The sequence below is a fragment of the Corylus avellana genome, chromosome 1 (genome assembly GCF_965113065.1).
Source record: "Corylus avellana chromosome 1, dhCorAvel1.hap1.2, whole genome shotgun sequence".
Taxonomy (NCBI): Eukaryota; Viridiplantae; Streptophyta; class Magnoliopsida; order Fagales; family Betulaceae; genus Corylus; species Corylus avellana.
The window spans coordinates 45,384,562-45,407,897 of record NC_142490.1 but is presented as its reverse complement, the minus strand read 5'-3'; the positions used below and the strand labels follow the sequence as shown (position 1 = coordinate 45,407,897).

The 23,336-nt window shown below is 34.4% G+C and overlaps 2 protein-coding genes and 1 pseudogene across 10 annotated transcripts; all 3 read left to right on the top strand.

The window, feature by feature from the left end:
* The first annotated feature begins 3,607 nt into the window (after positions 1-3,607).
* Positions 3,608-6,453, top strand: LOC132172013 (cysteine-rich receptor-like protein kinase 15; annotated as a pseudogene).
* Positions 6,454-8,540: 2,087 nt separating this feature from the next.
* Positions 8,541-11,401, top strand: LOC132170070 (cysteine-rich receptor-like protein kinase 10). 6 transcript variants are annotated; one of them, XM_088511943.1, is made up of 7 exons: positions 8,541-9,300; positions 9,437-9,593; positions 9,655-9,820; positions 9,921-10,131; positions 10,246-10,483; positions 10,575-10,725; positions 11,108-11,401. In XM_088511943.1, the coding sequence occupies exons 4-7, from the start codon at positions 10,017-10,019 to the stop codon at positions 11,399-11,401; spliced, it is 798 nt and encodes a 265-aa protein (XP_088368069.1). In that variant the 5' UTR covers positions 8,541-9,300; positions 9,437-9,593; positions 9,655-9,820; positions 9,921-10,016. The 6 variants fall into 6 exon arrangements, with proteins under 6 accessions (XP_088368069.1, XP_088368071.1, XP_059436963.2 ...); XM_088511945.1 differs by having other exon boundaries at positions 8,541-9,324; positions 9,437-9,553; positions 9,642-9,820; XM_059580980.2 differs by having other exon boundaries at positions 8,541-9,324; positions 9,437-9,553; positions 9,633-9,820.
* Positions 11,402-15,888: 4,487 nt separating this feature from the next.
* LOC132172014 (cysteine-rich receptor-like protein kinase 15) lies at positions 15,889-18,734 on the top strand. Of its 4 annotated transcripts, none has more exons than XM_088516159.1 (7): positions 15,889-16,663; positions 16,746-16,862; positions 16,943-17,133; positions 17,226-17,436; positions 17,545-17,782; positions 17,891-18,041; positions 18,435-18,734. In XM_088516159.1, exons 1-7 carry the CDS (start codon positions 15,889-15,891, stop codon positions 18,732-18,734), a joined length of 1,983 nt encoding a protein of 660 aa, XP_088372285.1. The 4 variants fall into 4 exon arrangements, with proteins under 4 accessions (XP_088372285.1, XP_059439419.2, XP_088372286.1 ...); XM_059583436.2 differs by having other exon boundaries at positions 16,746-16,866; positions 16,992-17,133; XM_088516160.1 differs by having other exon boundaries at positions 16,743-16,862.
* The last annotated feature ends 4,602 nt before the right edge of the window (positions 18,735-23,336 follow it).

Genomic DNA, 23,336 nt, shown 5'->3' with positions numbered 1-23,336 from the left:
CTTGAACATGGAAAGTTCGCTCAAGCTTGACTTGTTTACACCCCTACTAGCTAACTACTGCTAGAGTTACTGCAAACGAGTGTTGTTTAAACATATATAGTTGTTGCTACTCATAAGTGGACACACAAGCCTTCTCCCTGATTTTAATTACCATGTCAAAAAATTTGTACTTAGAGCATCTCAGTTTAGCTACTGAAAAAGTACAACTCATTACTTTAGCTACTGTTTTTTCACTACACACTCCAATAGATCTTCTATTTTACAGTTTACTTCCTTTTAAATATTATTTCTCATTTTTTTTATTATATTTTTTTTTCCAACACTCAATCAAAGAGAAAATAAACATATATATGAAATCATTCATTTCATATATTGTTGTGAAATACTGGAAAATTATTATTCTCTGCTATTCTCTTGTAAATTCACACACAAAAATTGTGTATATATAGCCATGTATATTGAAGAAGTAATCAACATTAACATTAAACCCCAATTGTGACGAACATCAACATTAAACCTCAATTCACCACAATGTCTATATATATACAAACGTTCACAGCCAATTTAATTTAAAAAAAGTCCCAATTTTTTACAGGAAATTAAACAAAAATTCATCAAAGCTTCAAAACCCAAATCTAGTAAAACCCATGAAATCTGATTTCAACCCTTTGAACCAAAATTTCGTAAAACCCATCATCTTGATCAACCCTAGCTTTGAACCAAAATTTCCTAAAACCCATCATCTTCGTTGACCCATTAAACGGAAATTTCTTAAAAAATTTTCACTAATTCAAGAATTTTCTTTCCAGCTTCCTAGAGTTTCAGAGACAAAAGTTTCGAGGAAAAAAAAAATTGGTTGCTGAGAATGAAAGAGAAGAGAGAAGAAGAGAAAGTTGGAGAGAAAGAGAAGAAGAGGAAAAAATATTTTGGATGCTGAGACTGAGAGGTGTTTCGGTGGAGTCTTAACTCTTGAGTCTTGGAGATGAACCAGAGAGAGAAAATGAGGGAGAGAAAGAAAAGTTAAAGAGTAAAATAAGAAATTGAAACAGTTGGAAATGATATTATATTAATATAATTGTAGAGAAAAATGCTATTTTACAAAATGATTGCTGGAAAAAAAAAAAAGAAAGATATAATTGCTAAATTTAACTAAAAAGAGGATTACTACACATATCAAATTTTTTTCCCAAAAATTAGTTCCCAAATTAATAATGTATCACAATCTCATGAGATTTATTATTTTGGGAAGTATGTCACCAACTCATGGGATGGTGACATATCATTTGGAAACCAACTTTTAAGAAGAAAATTTAGGATGTGTAACATTTCTCAACTCAAAAACTAGGGGAAAGTCTACATACCCCCTCAAATTAACACCCAATTGACAATGTCACCCCCAAACTTTCAATTGTGACAATGTCCCTCAAACTACCAAATATTGTCAATGTTCTCTCAATGAAGAAACTACTCTTAGTAAAATAAAAACAAAAAATAATAAAACTTCTAAAAAAACCCTAAAACTAATATATATATATACACCAAAGGTGGTAAATTAAAAAAAAAAAAAAAAAAAAATCCTTTGTATAAGAAAAAAATTAAAAAATTTCAATTTTTTTTTTTGTTATAAAAAATGAAATTTTTTGTTTTTTTTTGTTTGTCTTACAACTTTTTTAAAATAAAAATTTCTGTTTTAAAAAAATTAACAATTTTTGTTTAAGAAAATAAAAAAATTTCGTTTTCTAGCTAATTTTTTTTTTAAATGTTTCTTTTAAATAAAAATTTCAGTTTTAAAAGAAAAATCGTTTAAAAAAATTCTTTTCAAAAAAGTAAATGAAAAATTCCGTTTAACAAATAATTTTTTTTTTTTTAAAATCGTTCTTTTTAAATTAAAATTTTTCGTTTATATATATATATATATATATATATATATATATATATATATATGTATATATATGGGTATTTTTTTTGTTGAGAAAAATATAGGGGTATTTTTATCTTTTTACTAGCCTTAAGGGGGATATTGACAATGTTTTGATAGTTTGGGAAGACATTGTCACAATTTAAAGTTCTAGAGGGACATTTTTTGGCCCATTTCCTATTTGTTTGTATTTTCTGCATTGTTTTGCTGTTTTGGGTTTGTTGTTGGGGAGCCCAACCCCTTTTCGGTTTTTTGAGTTATGTACCCTTTCCTTATTTGCTTAGAAAAAAAAAAAGAAAAAAAAAAAAAAAAAAGTTCTAGAGGGACATTGTTACAATTTAAAGTTTTAAAGGACATTGTCAATTGAGTAATAATTTGAGGTTCATGTAGACTTTACCAAAACACTAAGTTACAAGTACCGCCGGAGATCCTCTCAGTTCTCAAAGAGACAACCTCTAAATTCTCGAAGGCCAACAGTACTTACGAAAGTGTGAAAGATTAAAGCGAACGTGCGGCTTAATTTCTCACATTCTTGAAGCTGAGCCAACGACAATGCGCCCCCTCCCCCCCCCCACACGGCGGCGAAGCCTATGTAAGGTGGTATTCTCCACCAAAAAAACTAATCTTTATGCACAAATGTTACAGGAGACCACTTGGGGATGGGGATATATATATATATAGCATTACTTTTTGGTTGGAGGACCATGCCATATAAAGGGGTGGAACAAGAGATTTGTGTTTGGGAGAGCAAAATTAAAAAAAAATAGTTTGGGGGTCAAAAATTAAATTTTATAAGAATTTTATAATTTTTTTTTTTTAGACCACCTTGGGCCTTGAGAGGTCTAGGGTCTCCCCAAGGCTCAACGTGGTTCTGCCTCTGGCCACATAGACTTTGTTGGGAGGTGGATGCGGGAGTGACAAATAAAATTACACTAATAGATTGCCAAAACGAGTAATGTTATAGGTACGACTTTTATTTCCTAAATGTGATAGGATTTTGAAAATTATCATTGAATAAAAATATAAAAGTATGCTAAATTCAATAATAATTTTAAAAACTATCTCACGTTTAAAAAGATAAAAAGGAAATAAAGTTCTTATGTACAACAGTACACCCCAAAAGAATCCTAAATTGGCTGGGAGAAGGAGACTTGGGCAGCTGAACTCGAAAACCCAGTTAAAAAAAAAAGAATTGACAGTAGGCGCACAATATAATTCAAAAAACAACTCGGAGAGTGAAAAACGTGAGCCAAAAAGAAGTCGCAACATACGCTCGGTCCAAGAGCCATTTGTTTACCTATAGACAACATCAATTAATGAAGTATCAATTATAATACATCTAAAAACAAGAAAAGAAAATCGAAAATATTATTGGAGATGTGCTCCAAACAACATTAGTAAGTTACAAGTAAATTTAATAATGTTAGTCGATTATTTGACTCTTACCTTGGTGAACGCCATTGGCTGTTCAATAAACAAGAACAAAAAATTAATGATAATACTATGGGCTTTGGTTAGTCAACTCAAGAAACTACAGGTAAATTTGTTCAGAAAAAAGATTTTGTGTCAGTATCCAGATGCAGCGCGGAAGTTTCGGTGCAATGTTCAGCGGTTTAACATGACACAAGCTTGAAGATAAATCTGGTTGTCGAAGGTTGAAATATTCAGCAGTTCAGCTGAAGCAATCATCCAATTTTCTAGCATATTTGGAAGATGGAAAAAGATGATGTTGTTTCAGCTATGCTTTTCTTAATTATACCACTTTTAATGCGCCCTGTCCTTGCCAGTGGAGATCCTGTCTATACCTTTTGTAACCCAGAGTCCAGAAATTACGCACTCAGCAGCCCATTTGAAAACAATCTAAAGCTCCTTTTTCAGTCATTGCCATCCGGCCCATCCAATACTTCGGCAACAGGTTTCTACAACAACTCTACTGGGGAGGACCCAAAAGTCTATGGTGAAGCACTTTGTAGAGGGGATGTCAATTCGACAGTTTGCCGGGATTGCATAAAGAATGCAAGCCAGGAAATCTTGAATCAGTGCAAAACTGAAGATGCAACGATTTGGTTTGAGCTTTGTCAAGTTCGCTACTCCAGGCAGAATTTCTATTCCTTGATGGTTTATACTGGAAAGTATCCAGACCAGAATTATCTGGAGAAAAATCTTTCAATTAATCCAGTTCGTTTTGATAAGGTATTAACCTACTTAATAGATAACATCTCAAGAGAGGCTGCGTTTGATCCTTCGAAACGCATGTTTGCAACAGGGGAAATTAAATTTTCCAGGAAGGAAACAATTTACGGTCTTGTACAATGTACTAAGGACATCTCTGAAAGTTCCTGTTATAGTTGTCTGGTGCAGGCCTTGGGAGATCTTCATGCATGCTGCCATTCACGCCAAGGTGGAATTATTGTTAGTGCGAATTGTAATGTGAGGTTTCAGCTCTACCAATTCTACAACGCCTCAAGTGTGTTCTTAACCTACCCAAGTTCCAAAGGTAAGGACATAAGAATTTTGCTGATTGATTTCCTTTAAAATAGTGGTCTTGGTGAATCGAAATCTTCTTATGGAAAAGCAGGGCCTAAATTGAAGATTTGGATGGTTGTGGTGATTGCTTGTATCCCAATATCGGTTATAGCAGTTGTTGTTGGGTCTTGTGCTGTTTATCATGGGAGGAACAAGAGAACACAAAGAGGTGAATTTATCTAACTAGCTAACTACTAATTACCATCATAGATGTTTACCAACAAGCAGGTAATTTCATGTTTATTTGCAGATGATGAGGAAAGCCAGAAAGCACTATTACATGACCTGACAAGCCACACTGGAGTTGCCATTACACAAGACGGTGAATTGGTGAGTGCTGAAGAATTGTCCTTCATGGATCTATCGACAATAGTGGCAACTACAGACAACTTTTCAGATTCAAATAAGCTTGGAAAAGGTGGCTTTGGCACTGTCTACAAGGTAACACCAACTTTTCTATTTCTTTGTCATGGCCTAATTATTGCTTCATATATATGGGGCCTGAATTTATGGATGATTCTCCCGGCAGGGTGTGCTGCCAGATGGCAAGGAAGTAGCAGTCAGAAGATTGTCAAAGAAGTCATGGCAAGGCTTAGAGGAACTTAAAAATGAGGTCATACTTATTGCAAAACTTCAACACCGAAACCTTGTGAACCTTTTGGGATGTGGCAGAGAGGGAAAGGAAAATATGCTTGTCTACGAATTTATGCCCAATAGAAGCCTTGACTTCTTTATCTTTGGTTTGTTCTTTGACCCTATTTATTTACTAACTTTCTTTATTAGCTTAAACTTTATTATCAAATGAAACGTCGCAAATTCGAATCTAATTATTTTTGTTATTTTTAGATTCAGAAAAACGCATTGAGCATGATCGGAAAACATGCTATAACATTGTTGCTGGTATTGCTAAAGGACTTCTTTATCTTCACGAGGACTCCCGTCTTAAAATCATTCACCGGGATCTAAAGCCTAGCAATATATTATTGGACCATGAAATGGAAGCCAAAATATCAGATTTTGGCATGGCAAGAATCTTTGGTGAAAACCAACACTCAGCTAACACTCGAAGAATTGTCAGAACATAGTGAGTGTGCTTCTTCTTCTTCTTCTTCTTTTTTGTGTGTTTCCCAATTTTGATTTTTGAATGAAATTCAGACCAAAAAAAAAAAAAAACCAACAACAACAACAATAACATGCATGGTAATGCTATATATGCTCAAAACAGTAGATACATGGCTCTCGAATATGCAATGGATGGACTATTTTCTATAAAATCTTATGTCTTCAGCTTTGGCGTGATATTACTTGAGATTATTAGCGGGAAGAAAAATAGCGGCTTCTACCTCACGGAGCATGCCTAGACATTGCTTGTATATGTATGGTTTTTTTTTTTTTGACATATCCGCCCAAGAATAAGGAGGCCACCTAATCCAAAAGCTTAATAACCCTATGAGTTTGAGTCCAACTATACTATATTAATCATTCACACTTATTACATATTCAACCTGTCCACAATACTCATAATTGGATACTCAAAAAAATTCGCTCATTCTTATCGGTTTAAGCTTTTAAAAAGTGTGGTTATTTATTATATATATCTTAAACTCGTGAACTCACCCACCCTTTGCTCATGAGGGAGGAGGTGCTAATTCGTAACATGATGTATTGTATGCTTAAGAAATATATTTACTTTAAATGTGTATTGACAGGCATGGAGACTATGGAATGAAGGAAAAGAATTGGAATTTGTCAACCCTTTGTTGTTGGAGTCATGCCCGACAACAAAAGTTTTAAAGTGCATGCATATTGGGCTTTTGTGTGTGCAAGAGGATCCAGCGGATAGACCCACGATGTCATATGTGCTTGTTTTGTTGGGAAACAAATCAGTTTCTTTTCCTCACCCAAAACAACCTCTATTTGTTGTGGCTCGAGTCATTCAGACTGATTACATTCCCACAACTAATCCTTCTGTAAATCACCTTACTGTTTCCAGTCTTTTGCCTCGATGATGACTAGTCACAAGATTGCCCCGCTTCATGTTATATAGCATGCTAATAAACTAATGAAATTGTATCATATTTCTGGAATATTATAGAAAATAAAAGGATCTTGCACAAGATTTATTAATTGAATAATTTAGATTTGTATATAATAAACTTTTACAGTAAAGTGTTGGTTATTTTTCGATGGCTATATATATGACTTAATTAGTGGGCTTGTAAATTGTAAATGATGAATAATTGGTAGTATCATGAAACCATGAACATTTTCATTTGCCAAAAGCTTATACCAAATTTAATCTGGGACATTTGTCCAAACAATCATGTCCAACAATAGAACTTGGGACTCCCTCCTCCCACCTATCCATTTATCATCCAAGCCCACCAAGACTAAACGACTAAACAGACCAGATAGCATCGGCCTTTATTCCATTGTATACTTTCTTGTCGTAAAGTCATTACAGAGTACGATTGTTATTCGGCTTTATATCCCTATTGGGTAAGTAATTAATCCTCTATCTCCCAGAGTCCCACTCCCAGTACGCTTTGTTTTTTTCTTCGCATGGTACCATAGCGAGGAAACAACCTGGCCAGAACAGAATTGTTTGCCGAATTTTTCATCGCAGAAGCCAGAAGGTCTTTCTTCTGAACTAGATTTTTTTTTATATCAAAATTTAATAATAATTTATCACAAATTTAATAATAATTTTAAGAGACACGTCAAAACCAAGGAAAGGGTCAAGCAGGTCTTTTCCTAGAGAGGAATTTTCATTTTTGATTTGGTAATTAATTGAAATCTTAAGTTGGAAAACTGGTCTCCCTCTCTAGATTTCCCGGTAATGGAATTTTCTTTTTGGATTCGGAATTTTAAAGTCTAATGAACCTAGTCTGACAAACGTGAGATTCGGTCCTCTCAAATCTAAATATCCAGTTAATGGTCAAGATCTATTTAGAGATCTTGAGGCCATAAATAAGGCATATGTCCTATTAATAAAAAATAATAATAAAATATTATATATATTTTAAAAATAATTAAATAATAATAATAATAAATTAAAAAAAAAAAGAAAAATTAAGGGGTGACTAATTAACTACCACATTGGGGCCGGGGGTGGCTTTGGCCATGGTCTAGGGTGGCCAAAGCCACCCCATGGCCAACCACCCCCAAGGGCCAAATCATAAAAAAAAAAAAAATAAATAATAAAAAAAAAAAACGAAGAAGAAGAATGATTAGGGCCATGGGGTGGCTCTAAGGGCCGGAGAAGGATCCCCTCCATTTCATTTGAAATGGAGGGGATTTATTTAGTTACTTTGAGAGGGCATTTTTGTCAAAAAATAAAAGTAAAATGACAAAATTGTCCCCTTAAATATAATTAAATGGATCCTCTCCATTTCATTTGTCCTCCAACTATTTTTTTTATTATTTTTTAATTTTTTTGTTTTTAAATTATTTTTAAAATATATATAATATTTTATTATTATTATTTTTTATTATTAATAGGACAGATGTCCCATTTATGGCTTCAGGATCTCTCTAGAGAGATTCTGACCATTAATCGGATATTCTCCAGTCCAAAATAGACTGGAGACGATCCTCTTCCCAATCAGTGTGGGCCTCTCTCAGTAGATATTTCAAGCCTAAGTGTCCCAATCCCAAACACCTTCCATGAATCTCTACAGCTCCCACCAATCTTTTGTTAATTGACTAAAATTGTTTTGACCCACTTTCAAACATTCTTTTTGACTGCCATAACCCATCCCAGAAACTACATAATACAATTACAGTAGAATAAGCAAATGTATAAGGCCCATATTTTGTATAGAAATGTGGCCCCAACATTGCTGCGCGCCGTCTGGCGTCTACCGATAGTGATATGAAAACTCCTGCTCCTTTACAAGAGTTGAATATTAGAATAACGCGGTTTACTTGATTTTGACATAAGCACTTGTCGAAGAAATTACCCTTTTGATTGAATTATTACAAGACTCCAAGAATGGAATTTTTTGGCTAAGGTATAGCAGAAACATAAACTCCTTCAGCTACCATATTGAGAGATTTGGCCATTATCATAGTAGACAAGCCCTCAAAGTAAAATATGATTCATTCCCATATTGTTCGACAAGTTATTCGACTGTTTATGCTTTATGTTTTCCTCACCCTCTTCTGTAATCTGGCCTATGCCCAACCCCCGTATTCCAATTGTTCAGGAACTAGTAACTATGAAGGTAATATTACATTATTTCAGAACAATCTCCAAGATGTCCTCTTGTCTTTACCCTCGAATGCTTCTGTTTCCAAATTCTATAATACCTCCAAAGGAAATGACCCAGATGGAGTTTATAGTCTTTACATGTGCCTCAACTATGTTACTAATGAAACCTGCCAGACATGCATAACAACCGCTACAAAAGACATTTTGGACCGTTGTTCAAACACAACAGAAGCAGTTGTATGGGAGGAGGTATGCCAAATGCGTTTCTCCAACAAAAATTTCTTTGGCCAATTGAATATCGCAGGAAACTATATTGGCCTAGATAACAAGCAGAAAATTGCAGAACCAGAACTGTTCAAATCTGTTGTGGACGAGATATTGAATAATCTTACTAAGAGGGCAGCTTTCAATCTTTCAGCCAACATGTATGCTACTGGGGAAGTACCCTTTCAAGATAAGACAATATATGCTCTAGTGCAGTGCACCAGAGACTTATCCGCTGATGGGTGTAATTCATGTCTTCAGGGGGCCATAACAGATGTTTTAACTTGCTGCTATTTCTCTGTTGGGGCTAGACTTCCTAGTCGTAGTTGCTACTTGAGGTATGAGCTATATAACTTCTATAATGGATCTGGAGCTTCCAGTTCAACTAATGAGCAAGGAGGAAGTAAGTATTTGTCAACAACACTACTTTTTTTTAACACAAATTACTTTGATTATAGTAATAATTCGTATGTGGTAATCAATAATGAACTCCGAATGATTGCTTTCAAATGCAGGCAGTGGATGGACAACATGGATGATGGTAATCCTTGCAGTTGTATCAGCATGCTTGGTGATTGCACTTCTGGGTTCCTGCATCTTTTGCCTTATGATGAGGAAAAAAGCTAAAAAAGGTAAAGACGACTTCTTATAGCAGCAAGTTTTTGTAATTCTGTTTTCACTATTGAGACTTCCATATTCTTTTCTGTTCAGGGGAAAGAGAAATTATAATTAGTCAACAAGCAAATGTCTCAAACTTCCAACACACCAATTTTCAAGGAAGATATGATCCGAACGCCCAGGAATCCCCTCATATTGATTTGGCATCTTTACTAGCAGCTACCAACAACTTCTCTGATTCAAATAAGCTTGGGGAAGGTGGTTTTGGCCCAGTTTACAAGGTTATAATTGAAAACAGCCTATTCTTGTTTATGTTAATGATCACGAAAATGTCGATCGCCTCTTTTATGTTAATCAGGAAAAGGAAATGAACTTTTGTAGGGTATACTCTGTGATGGAAAGGAAGTAGCAGTTAAGAGGCTCTCTTACTGTTCAGAGCAGGGTACAGAGGAATTCACAAATGAAGTTCTATTAATAATGAAGCTTCAACACAAAAATCTTGTCAGGCTACTTGGGTTCTGCACAGAGCGAGAAGAAAAACTGCTTGTTTATGAATTCATGCCCAACAGTAGCCTGGATGTCTTTCTCTTTGGTTCGTTAATATCTTCCCCACTCTTTTTGTTGTTTTAATGGGCACTCGAATCAACTTTGTAAACATTCACGCATAGAACAATGAATTGAATTACTTTCAACTTTTAATGGTTAGATCCAAGGAGATGTGCACAACTCAATTGGAGCAGAAGACTTATTATAATAAGCGGAATTGCACGAGGAATTCTTTATCTCCATGAGGATTCTCGACTTAGAATCATTCATAGAGACCTAAAAGCTAGCAATATATTGTTGGACTACGACATGAATCCTAAGATCTCAGACTTTGGAATGGCAAGGATCTTTACTGGCAATGAAGGTGAAGCTAATACTGCTAAAATAGTTGGAACATAGTAAGTAAATGCATTTAAGATTAGTGTGCCTTTGGTTATTTAATTATATATATGTTAACTTTTTTTTTTTTTTTTAATATGCTTTGAATAGTGGATACATGGCCCCAGAGTATGCTATGGAAGGATTATATTCCATTAAGTCAGATGTTTTTAGCTTTGGAGTACTCTTGCTTGAGATCATAACAGGAAGAAGAAATGCCGGCTTCCATTGGTCAAAACGTGCTCCTAGCCTCCCAGCATATGTAAGGTTTTGTTTGGCTAAAGTCTAGTCTTTACTTTTAGAGTTGATACTAAGTAGAAGTGGCAATTCGTGTTAGCAGGTTATATCGAAGCATGAGTATAATATTATATAAGTTAATCATAATTTGACCTATTTAATTATATGGGTCAGACCCCTTGCCTCTAAATTGTTAATTTCGTGTTGAGTTCTTAAGTTGTGTCAAAATGGGTATAAGAATATATATCTTAATTTTAATCAGACCCATTTAATTAAATGAGTTAAATTGCTTAAACTTAACCAACTAATTTCGTGTTTAGTACCTATTGAGTTCATAAGTTGTGTAAAAATTAGTCAGACCTAATATTGGGTTAAAAATTGTCTAAACGCATTAAATAATGGTGCAGGCATGGCAATTATGGAACGAAGGGAAAGCAATAGAGATGATGCATCCTTTATTGAATGACTCATGCTACCCAGATGAATTTCTAAAAAACATTCATATTGGATTGTTGTGTGTTCAAGAAGATGCAAATGATAGACCAACCATGTCTTCTGTTGTAGTAATGTTGAAAAATGAAAGTATAACTCTTTCCCAACCTCAACGACCTGCGTTTTCTGTTGGAAGATTCACTGATCACTATGAAACAAGTCACGACTCTATCAACGGTTTATCGGTTTCCAATATTGGGCCTCGGTGATGGAACCCATAAGCGGATTTGAAACTTCATTAATGCCTTATCTTCTGTGCAGTACATCAATATATGTTTGTATTTGCATGTAATTAAGTTAATTAACCTCTATAATATTATTTTATAATATATGTATTTGCACATGTAATATTTAATTTGTTAGATCCAATGAATGAAAGTGATTTCAAAGTTTGTCTTCTCCTTGAATTCCAGAGAAAGACTCCTAATATTCCACGTCAATTGTCGAGGTTAATACATCATTGTTAGTTCATGTATTGGCTTAATTCAGTTCCAAAATGCAAAAGTTACTGTCCACGGGCTCAAACAGTACTGTTATAGAATGCTCAAAATCAAATCTCTACCGTTCATAATGTAGATTCATGTGTTATGAACATTCTACAAAATTTCAGCTCAATCGGACCACAAATGCCCATCGATCGGAGCTATTGATCAAGGCTGGACAACATTTCCAAAATGTTGTTTTCTCCCCACTGCAGGCCATGTTCGGATAGGGTGCTAGGCTGTTCGGACAGGCTTTCCAGCAAGCATATTTTTGCTCCACAAGGCCCTATTCGGACAGCCCATTAACCTGTTCGGACACTCCGTACCTATTATGCCCAAAAACGTGTTTTTAGTGGGCCCAGGTCTAGGGTTTGATATACTGATATATATACATCATTATAGAAGAGAGAGACACGAATTTTCGCCCTCAGAGAGTTCGTCGGAGGCTGTGCTAAGAAAGATCATATGTGGTGAATGTTAAATTGAATCTCTTATAGTTTTAGTTATTTATTTGATAAATCTACGGTTGAGAAATCTATCGGAAGGGTCCGGTAAAGAAAAATCACGTTGAAGAAGATTGTGAGTAAGGAGGCGAGCTGTAGGCTTGTCGATCTTACAGAGCCAAAGTCTTGCAAATGGTTGTTAGTGTTCCTAGTGTCTGTAATTTCTGAATAATCTTTTGATAGTAATTTCCTGGGTTTAGCTGCCCCAGAGAGGTCTTACTTTTATATCGGTTTCTAAAAAGTTTCCTCTTCGTCACCAAAATCCTTGTGTGTGATTGTTTATATTTTGATGATTGTTTACTTAGATTTAAATATTGTTAATTTCGCATTAATTGGGGTTTCGGAGTCGTTAAGTGTTTTTCAATCATTAATTAACTTGTGAGAACACGCCAAAGACTTTAAAATTTCCAATAAGGATTGCCAAAAAGGACAGGTGTGGCCCAGCTTCTTCCACCAGCTTGAGGTGCTGGATTGAGCATCCATGCTGACCTCGCACTTGTCTTGTGTAATTGAACTATTGGCCGAAGGGAAAATGCCAAGAATTATTTTCTTATTGTAATAGATATATCTAAATTTGTTCCTATTTGCTCCATTGGCTGTGAACTATGCCTCATGAAGCGAAGGTTATTAGTTTGAATCCCCATTTCCCTTCCGTTGTGTGGACATGTAAAAAAAAAAAAAAAAAAAAAAGATGTATCTCAATTTATTTCAAAAATAAATGAATAGAAATCGAATATATTAGAGCTTTAATCACATGACCTGATACTTAAAGGTCATGCCGTTAGGTTTAAAGGTAGAATAAACAACAAACAAAGAATTCAACTTATATTATAGCTACCAAAAAATATATATATATATTCAACTTATAATATAGAGTAAACCTCTTTATAAGTCCCTGTACAAGGGATTAGGTGACAATATTATTTATCAATACTAATAAATTAATAATGTCTTTCATTCATTGATATGAGGACTAAATAATTAGTATATTTTGTCTCTAATAAATAGCTCAATCAACTGAAAATCACGTTTTATGAAGCAGTTATTATTTTTCTGTAAACACTTTAAGCCCTTTCGCTGTAAAACCTACTCATGAAGTGGACAAACTTAGCCATTTCTCTAGCCCTTTTCCCTCATCCCATCGGATTGGAAATGCTTGTGGAGTTTAAAACTGCAGCATAGGTTGAAACATATTTTTTGGAAGATCACATGGACCATCCTCTTGGTGTCATCCTCAAGACCCTAACTGATGCAATGGTGCAAGCCACAGTCTGGGTTACTGGGTGGGAGAGAAAGAGGTCATTTTTGGCTCGATCAGCTGGCTTTTGGTTTTGTCGTTTTGGTGTGAGTGAAGTCGATCGTGTAGGAACGACTTTAAAAAATTATCTCAATTTTTTTTTTCCTTTTTCTAATAAAAATTTAAAATTATTTTCTATTTTATATCACATCAATATTTTTCTTTTTTCCATAGAAGTTGTAGAAGTCTATAGACGTATCTCGTGAGGCCGGCGTGAACGATTTACAATACTTTTCAAAAATTCCAATAAAATTTAACAAAAAGACAAAAAACTATGACCAAATTCATCAAGACTTTTCCAATAACTCTGTATAACGACTGTTAAGAGAAAAAGAAAAAAGAACTTATCAAAAGAAATGATTCAGAGACAAAAACAAAAAAACAAAAAAAGAAAGACTTTTCTTTTTTGTTTCTCGATATTAATATATTGATCAAAAATCAGAATCATCACTCATCACTGCATGCGTGTGCAACTGTAATGAATGTTGTCAATTGTTAAAAAAAAAAAAAAAGGTTTTTTTTTTTTTTTTTTTAACATATCAATTAGTTAAACAACATTTAGCTAGCCGAATAAAAATGCTCTTAAAAGACAGAATAAAATTTTTAGAAAAAAGCTCATTTTCAAATTTCTCCCAAAATACAGTTTTAGACTTTTTTATTTATTATTTTATATCAAAAAGTTTAAAAAATATTAATTTTTTTTTTTTTTTTTATCAAACAAACTCATTTTTACTTGACATAATTTCTTTTGTTTTTTTGTTTTTTTTTAATGTATTAAAGGTCCGTTTATGCTTGCGATTTCAAAAAGTGCGATTAAAAATAACGATTTTAAAACATGCGATTTTGGAATGTGATATTTAAAAACCTAGTTCGAGCATCTCAATTCAAAAAATAAAATAAAATTGTATAGTACTTCTCAATTCAAAAAATAACTCGGAAAGTGAAATACAAGTCTTGAGGTTGACTACTGACTAGGGCTCACGTGTGTAACGTGTGTTGACTGGACAAAATCAAGTCATTCATGCAATATAAGCTCGGTCATATAACTCGACTATCAGCCGCCTGAAAAGTCATTTGTTTAGATATAAAGTCCTAAAGACAAAATCAAACTATCAATTATAATACTTAAACAAGAAAAAACAAAATTGAAAATAATGTTCGAGATTGATGAGCTACAAGCAACAATCACTCGGAAAGTGAAATACAAGTCTTGATGCGGACTACTGACTAGGGCTCATGTGTGTAATGTGTGTTGACTGGACAAAATCAAGTCATTCGAGCAACATAAGCTTAGTCATATAAGTCGACTATCAGCCGCCTGAAAAGTCATTTGTTTAGATATAAAGTCCTTAAGACAAAATCAAACTATCAATTATAATACTTAAACGTACAAGAGAAAAAAAATCGAAAATAATGTTCGAGATGAGCTCCAAGCAACAATAAAAAGTTACAAGGAAATTTAATAAGAATAATACTATATATTAGACAAGTATCTATGTTTTATTTATCAAAATTAATATAATTTGGTAGACCAAAATAAATTTTATTTTTAGAAAATATCACATCACGTCAATTTTGGTGTAGGTTGATACTTGTTTAGTATATATTAATTTTCATTTAAATAGCATCTCTCTTTAAATAATGTTAATCGATTATTTGACTCTTATATATTGATGGAAGCCGATGGCTATTCAATAAAGAAAAAAAATAAAGGAAAATTACAGTTTACCCCCCAAAGTTGACAGCGTTTTTCAATTCAAACACTAAAGTTTTAATTTTTGCAATTCACCCCCCAAAGTTTCAAATTTTTGCAATTTGACCAATTGTATCCAAAACTTTTCATATTGCCCCTAATTTTTATTTTTTATAAAAAATAAAAATAAATAAAAATCTGGGTGGCCGTAGCCACTCCTTCGGCAATCTGGCCATTTTTGTACCCCAAATTTTTTTTTAAAAAAATAAAAATAAAAATCATGGGCAATATGGGAATTTTGGGATAATATTGGTCGAATTGAAAAAAAAATTGGAACTTTGTGAGAGTGAATTGCAAAAATTGAAACTTTGATGTTTGAATTGAAAAACGCTGTCAATTTTAGGGGGGTAAACTGTAATTTTTCCAAAAAATAAAAATAACAAGGACAAGGGGCTTGGGTTAGTCAAATCAAGTAAAATCTTTTTCGATCAGTCGGTATCCAGCTACAGCGCTGAAGTTTCTGTGTAATGTTCAACGGTTTAACATGCCACAAGTTTGAAGATAAAATCTGTCTTTTGATTGGGTGGCTTTCCTTTTTTTGGAAAATTCTGGTTGTCGAATAGTAATCCAAGGATGAAATTTCATGCAGGCAGCATCTAAAGAGCTTTTATGCTTGATCAGATGTCAGGCTACTTTAATTTCCATCTAAAGCAACCATTCAATGGAAAAAAATATAGTTTCAGCTATGCTTTTCTTAATTATACCACTTTTAATGCGCCCTGTCCTTGCCAGTGGAGATCCTGTCTATACCTTTTGTAACCCAGAGTCCAGAAATTACGCACTCAGCAGCCCATTTGAAAACAATCTAAACCTCCTTCTTGAGTCATTGCCATCCAATACTTCGGTAAAAGGTTTCTACAACAACTCTACTGGGGAAGACCCAGACGAAGTCTATGGTCAAGCTCTTTGTAGAGGGGATGTGAACTCCACAGTTTGCCGGGATTGCATAAAGAATGCAAGCCAGGAAATCTTGAAGCAGTGCAAGACTGAAGATGCAACGATTTGGTTTAAGCTTTGTCAAGTTCGCTACTCCGGGCAGAATTTCTCTTCCTTTATGGTTTATTTTGGAATGTATCCAGACCAGAATAATCTGGAGAAAAATCTATCAATTAATCCAGTTCGTTTTGATAAAGTATTAACCTACTTAATAGATAACATCTCAAGCGAGGCTGCGTTTGATCCATCGAAACGCATGTTTGCAACAGGGGAAATTAAATTTTCGAGGGAGAAAACAATTTATGGTCTTGTACAATGTACTTGGGACATCTCTGAAAGCTCCTGTTATAGTTGTCTGGTGCAGGCATTAGGAGATCTTCATGCATGCTGCGATTCACGCCAAGGTGGAATTATTGTTACTGCGAATTGTAATGTGAGGTTTCAGCTCTACCAATTCTACAACGCCTCAAGTGTGTTCTTAACCTACCCAAGTTCCAAAGGTAAGGAAATAAGAATTTTCGCTGATTGAGTTCCTTTAAAATAGCGGTCTTGGTGAATCGAAATCTTCTTATGGAAAAGCAGGGCCTAAATTGAAGATTTGGATGGTTGTGGTGATTGCTTGTATCCCAATATCGATTATAGCGGTTCTTGTTGGGTCTTGTGCTGTTTATCATGGGAGGAACAGGAGAACACAAAGAGGTGAATTTATCTTACTGGCTAACTACTAATTACCACCATAATTATTTACCAACAACCAGATAATTCATGTTTATTTGCAGATGATGAGAGAAGCCAGAGCGCACTATTACATGAGCTGGCAAGCCCCACTGGAGTTGCCATTACACAAAATGGTGAATTGGTGAGTGCTGAAGAACTGTCATTCATGGATCTATTGACAATAGTGGCAGCTACAGACAACTTTTCAGAATCAAATAAGCTCGGACAAGGTGGCTTTGGCACTGTCTACAAGGTAACACCAACTTTTCTATTTCTTTGTCATGGCCTAATTATTGCTTCATATAGATGGGGCCTGAATTTATTTATGCATGATTCTCCTTGCAGGGTGTGCTACCAGATGGTAAGGAAGTAGCAGTTAAAAGGCTGTCAAGAAAGTCATGGCAAGGCTTAGAGGAACTTAAAAACGAGGTCATACTTATTGCAAAACTTCAACACCGAAACCTTGTGAAGCTCTTGGGATGTGGCATAGAGGGAGAGGAAAAGCTGCTTATCTACGAATTCATGCCCAATAGAAGCCTTGACTTCTTTATCTTTGGTTTCTTCTTTGACCATTATTTCTTACTAACTTTTTTTTGTCAATTTAAACTTTTCTATATATCAAATCAAACGGCCTAAGTTTAAATCTTATCTTTGTTATTTACAGATTCAAAAAAACGCACTGAGCTTGACTGGAAGACATGCTACAACGTTATTGTTGGTATTGCTAGAGGACTTATTTACCTTCACGAGGACTCCCGTCTTAAAATCATTCATCGGGATCTAAAGCCCAACAATGTATTGTTGGACCATGAAATGGTCGCTAAAATATCAGATTTTGGCATGGCAAGAATCTTTGGTGAAAACCAATACTCGGCTAACACTCGAAGAGTTGTCGGAACATAGTGAGTCTACTACTTTTCTTTCTTGTGTAAGTTTTTTGCCCAATTTGTTTGTTTTCTTTTATTTAAAAAAAAAAAAAATCATGGTAATGCTATGTATGCTCAAAACAGTGGATACATGGCTCCCGAATATGCAATGGAAGGACTATTTTCTGTAAAATCCGATGTATTCAGTTTTGGCGTGATATTACTTGAGATTATTAGCGGGAAGAAAAATAGCGGCTTCTACCTCACGGAGCATGCGCAGACACTGCTTGCATATGTATGTTTCTTTTGTTGGCACAAGAGTGGAGAGGCCACCTAATCCAAAAGCTTAATAACCCTATGAGTTTGAGTCCAAAAAAAAAAAAAAACGTATTTTTTACCAATTGGTCCCTCCCCAAAAAAATTTTGGCCCTTGGTCCCTGAGTCCAACTATGCTATATTAATCATTCACACTTATTACATATTTTCATTATGGATCTCAAACCTGTCCACAATACTCATAATTATATACTCAACAAATTCACTTATTTTTATAAGTTTAAGCTTTTAAAAAGAGCGGTTATTTATCATATCTTAAACTCGTGAACTCACTCACCCCTTGCTCATGAGGGAGGAGGTGCTTCGTATAGCATGCATAAGAAATATATTTACTTTAAATGTGTATTGACAGGCATGGAGACTATGGAATGAAGGAAAAGAATTGGAATTTGTAGACCCTTTGTTGATGGAGTCATGCCAGACAACAGAAGTTTTAAAGTGCATGCATATTGGGCTTTTGTGTGTGCAAGAGGATCCAGCGGATAGACCCACAATCTCATCTGTGCTTACTCTGTTGGGAAACGAATCAACATCTCTTCCTCACCCAAAACAACCTCTATTTGTTGTGGCTAGAGTCATTCAGACTGATCACATTCCCACAACTAATCCTTCTGTAAATCACCTTACTATTTCCGGTCTTTCACCTCGATGATGACTACTCACAAGATTGCCTCCCTTTGTGTTATATAGCATGCTAATAAACTGATGAAATTGTATCATTGGAAATGGGTCATGTATATGTGATACATGTAGGCAAGGAATATGAAATAGAATCTAACATCAGATTATATATCTTGAATAAAAATAAATAAAAAAAACTGCAGAAATTACAGCAAAATGCCAAAACAAAAATTCTCAAATCTAATGATAAATTTAAAGGGGACATCAATTTTAGAGAAATAAAAGGGAGATAGGAATCTTGAATATAGCATTATAAATATATTAGACTTTTACGGATGGCCCTGTGACTTAGTGGGCTTGTAAATTGCAAATGATGAATAATTCGTTCCTTTATGAAACTATGAACATTGTCATGTGAAGCGATAATACCAAATTTAAACTAGGCCCGTTTGTCCAAGCATAGCCCATTTGTGAAGTTAAACACTTTTTTTTTTCCCTTCGCATCTGTCTAGTGTCTACTTTTCATCCAAGCCCACCAAGACAATAGCTCCTGCTTTTTTTGGTAGCTTAGATACGACTACCTAATTAATATAAGTTGTTATGGATCGATATTACTTTTTTTTTTTTTTTCTTCTTCTAATCAAATAAGGAAAAGTGGGTTATAGATTAAAAGACTACAAAAGAGGTGGGCACCCCGGCAACAAAGCCCAAATGGTAAACACAGTATAAATAATCAGGTCCAAAAGGACCCAACAGCAAGCAATGGTATTGCGCATGCATGGTCTCAAAAGAATTATAAACAAGCTGGGCCTTTTTCTGCACTACACAAGGCAGTGACAAATAGCAAAAGAATTCAGTAAAGAGTTCGTTGCCGTAAAGGCAACAACCACCGTTAAATAGTTGTTGCAAGGCAGACATTGCAGAAAACCGAATCAGAGCCATTGAAGGCTAACAACCAGCAATAGAAATCTCCCCCACAAGATCCAACCATTTTAGTGCAAGGAGATTATAACCCACAAAAAGCAACAAATACAACAAAGAAAAATAGAAAAGCTCCAAAAACAAGCTTCAACAAAAAAACACCCACACATAAACAACATACAAACAGCTAAAGAAAGTGATTGGCACTATGTACCCCTTTTTTTTTGTTTAATTGAATTCGGGAAAGAGTTATAACGGATGATCCTTACCACTTTTGATCTGAAACGAAGAGAGAGTGAAAAATCCTAAACAACAAAAAATTGAAAAAAAATATGAGCTCTCCAACAATAAACTCAAAACGAAAACAACAATACGAAATTACAAATAAATAGTAAAAGATAAGACAAACAAATGTCTCGGTCCTCTCAATAAGGCCGCATATAATAGTAACAGAAGTAAAAGAGACACAGATTAAGACGAACCTATCTGAACGCTCATTTCAAAACAACATCAACCATTGAAAGAAGGCTGAAGCGGTACTTATTTCTTACGTGGCAAGTACTTGCATTTGAATATGATTCAGACTTGATGATGTTTGATTACAAATACTGTTGAAGAAGGAAATATCAGCAATGGTCATAAATTAAATGAGAAAATAAATCCACAACGTTAACATTCCATCTACGTTAACGATTTCCTTGTATAGAAGATCACAACATCAATTCTCAACGGCTATGTAAACCAAAATTTCTGTATAAATACATTCTCATGTAAATCGATTATTATCAAGTAAATATTCAAGTATTTTCTTATATTGGTTTTTTTCATAGTATCAGAGCGTGCAAAAACTCTGTTTCTGTAATTGAAAAACAAAGTCTCATTTTTTTTCTTACCTACTGCACTTAGTTTCTTTCTCTGTTACAGTATCTCGAAAATATCTTGCCCGATTACTTTAGGGGCTAGTCTCACTTGTTTTCGCCGGTCAGAAAACGTTCGGGTCGTCAGTGGTCCTCGTTGGTCAGAGGCCACCATTTTTCAGCGTCATGAGAGCGACCCAGTGGTGGTTGTTTGGTCAGAGGTCACCAATCCACACCCCAATGATTTTCCCATTCCGATCCTTGCTTAGAGGTCCTCCCCGCTCCAACTCGCACTGAACCCGTGCTTATTGGTGTTGCGGCTGCTGGTCCTCCCACTCCCGTCGCACACCCACACCGTAGCCACCGACCCACAATCAGAATTTCTCTTCCATATTTTTTTTGGCCTGCTCCGGTCTGCCCGTTCAGATTCACCCAGATTACACCTCCGCTTGAGCACATTTGGTACTCCTTTGTGCATTCTGTAACAGCATCAAAGAGGAAGGAGATCCCCTTTTCAGCTTTTAGGTAAATTCTTGCTTTAGCTCTCTTCTTTTCCTTTTTTTTTTTTTTGGTTGGATTAGACCTATCTCATAAGTGGAACCATTTATCCTCTTATTTACTAAGCCCAAAACCAGTAGCTTCTTATTTCGTTTTTTTTTTTCGTCCAAGCCCACTTATTATCTATAGAAGCCCACAATCCAATTTGCCTCCCTGTTATACTACATGTAGTTTAGGCTGGTCACACATCACCCTAAGCGACAAGTAGTTTAGTGTCACACCAAAAAAAAAAAAAAAAATCATGATTGAAACTACAACTCCCCCAGCCTCTACAGTGTCTATACCTCCTTGCCAAGATCCCAATCATCATCTATACCTCCACCATTCCGATCACCCTGGTGTGGTATTAGCATCTCAGTCTCTTAATGGAGACAATTATCAAACTTGGAGCCGGGCAATCATTATGGCTCTCAGCGCCAAGAACAAGCTCGGATTTATTGATGGGACCATCTCTCCACCAATAGCCTCCTCCGACGATTTTCCACAATGGAGCCGTTGCAACAATATGGTAAAATGTTGGTTATTAAATTCCATTTCTAATGACATTTGCACTAGTGTTATTTATTGCAACCTTGCAAGCGACATTTGGTCGGATCTTAAAGAGCGATTTTCTCAAGTGAATGGTCCTCGCATGTTTCAACTCGAGCAAGATAACAGCACCCTCGTTCAAGGCACTATGCCTATTGCCACATACTTCACAAAATTCAAAGGGTTATGGGATGAACTATCAGCACTTCAGCCCACCTCCCCTTGCATCTGTGGCGCACTAAAGGAAGGCCTCAAACTACAACAATGTCAGCGTACTATCAAATTTCTCATGTGTAACAATCCTAAGTCCCTTTAGAGTATTTTTAGTTGACTCGTAGATTTTTTTTTTTTTAAAAAAAAAAGGGTTGGCTTAGGTTAACAATGAGAATGGACAAATTAAAAATATATAATAATATTAATAATAATAATAATAATGATAATAATAATAAGTAAATAAAATAAAAGAGTAAAATATAAATAATAGTAATATATATATATATGGAAAGCCTAGGCACCGACAAAAAAAAAAAAAAAACCCTAAGCTCCTCAAAACCTATTTTCTATCTCTTTTCTAAAGCCTATATAATGGTATGGAACAAACTCTTGCCGCACACCAAGAAAGGAAGAGAGAAAGGAAGAAAAAAAAAAAAAGAAGAATTTCCCTGCCCTGTTGTGCGTCAGGTATGGTTTTTGCCTCACATATTGTTTCTTTCTTCTTCTTATTTATATATATATATATATATATATATATATATATATATATATACTTAATGGAGAGCATTAGTGTTTTGTCAAATTTAGTGTCTTCTTGCCTTGGTTGCCGTGTGGTCTTGTAGTGGGAAAGAGAGATTTGTTTTCTTCTTGTTTTACTCTTCACGTGCAACTATATATATATATATATATATATATATATATATATATATATATATATGGTGATTTGAAGGATTTATAAATATATATACATGAGTACTTTAAAGTATATATATATATATATAATGATTTGAAGGATTTCAAATATATGTACATCTGAATGTTTCAAAAAAAAAATATATATATATATATATATATATATATATATGTATATATATATATATATAGTATCTTAAAATATACCAACACATATAAAGATACAGGTTTTGCATATATATAGCATTCTGACGGAGGTATATTATATACCGCACGGTAGAGTTATATATATATATATATATATATATATATATATATATATATATATATAAAATGCTGACGGACGCGTATATATATATATATGGTATTCAAGTTGTTCATCTATATATATAGATGGGGTAGTGGGCAGTGTATATATATATATAGTATGGAAGAACTTAAAGTATATATATATATAAAGGAGTACTACTAAATAAAATAAATTCTGAAAATTTATGAGAAAATATACCTAAATACCTAAGTAAGTTCATTCTCAATTTATTAACAAGCCAACTCATAATAGTAGTAGAATGTTTTGTTGTGACGTGTATGAGGGTAGTAATGTGTCTGTATTTCCTTCAGGAGATTAGTTAGCAGTCAGAGGAAAATTTTATTGCAGTCAAGAGGTAAGTGAATTTATTATCCCTTCCATAAAAATTATCATGTCATGCTATTTATGCAATGTTGTTTTCAATTGCAAATGATTATTTTGTTTATATTATGGAATTTTGCTATATGCATGACAAGTTTGAGAAAAAGAAATATTGTGAAAATAGTGATGTTTATAAAGAGAATTTTGAGACAATGATCATAAACCCTCCTAC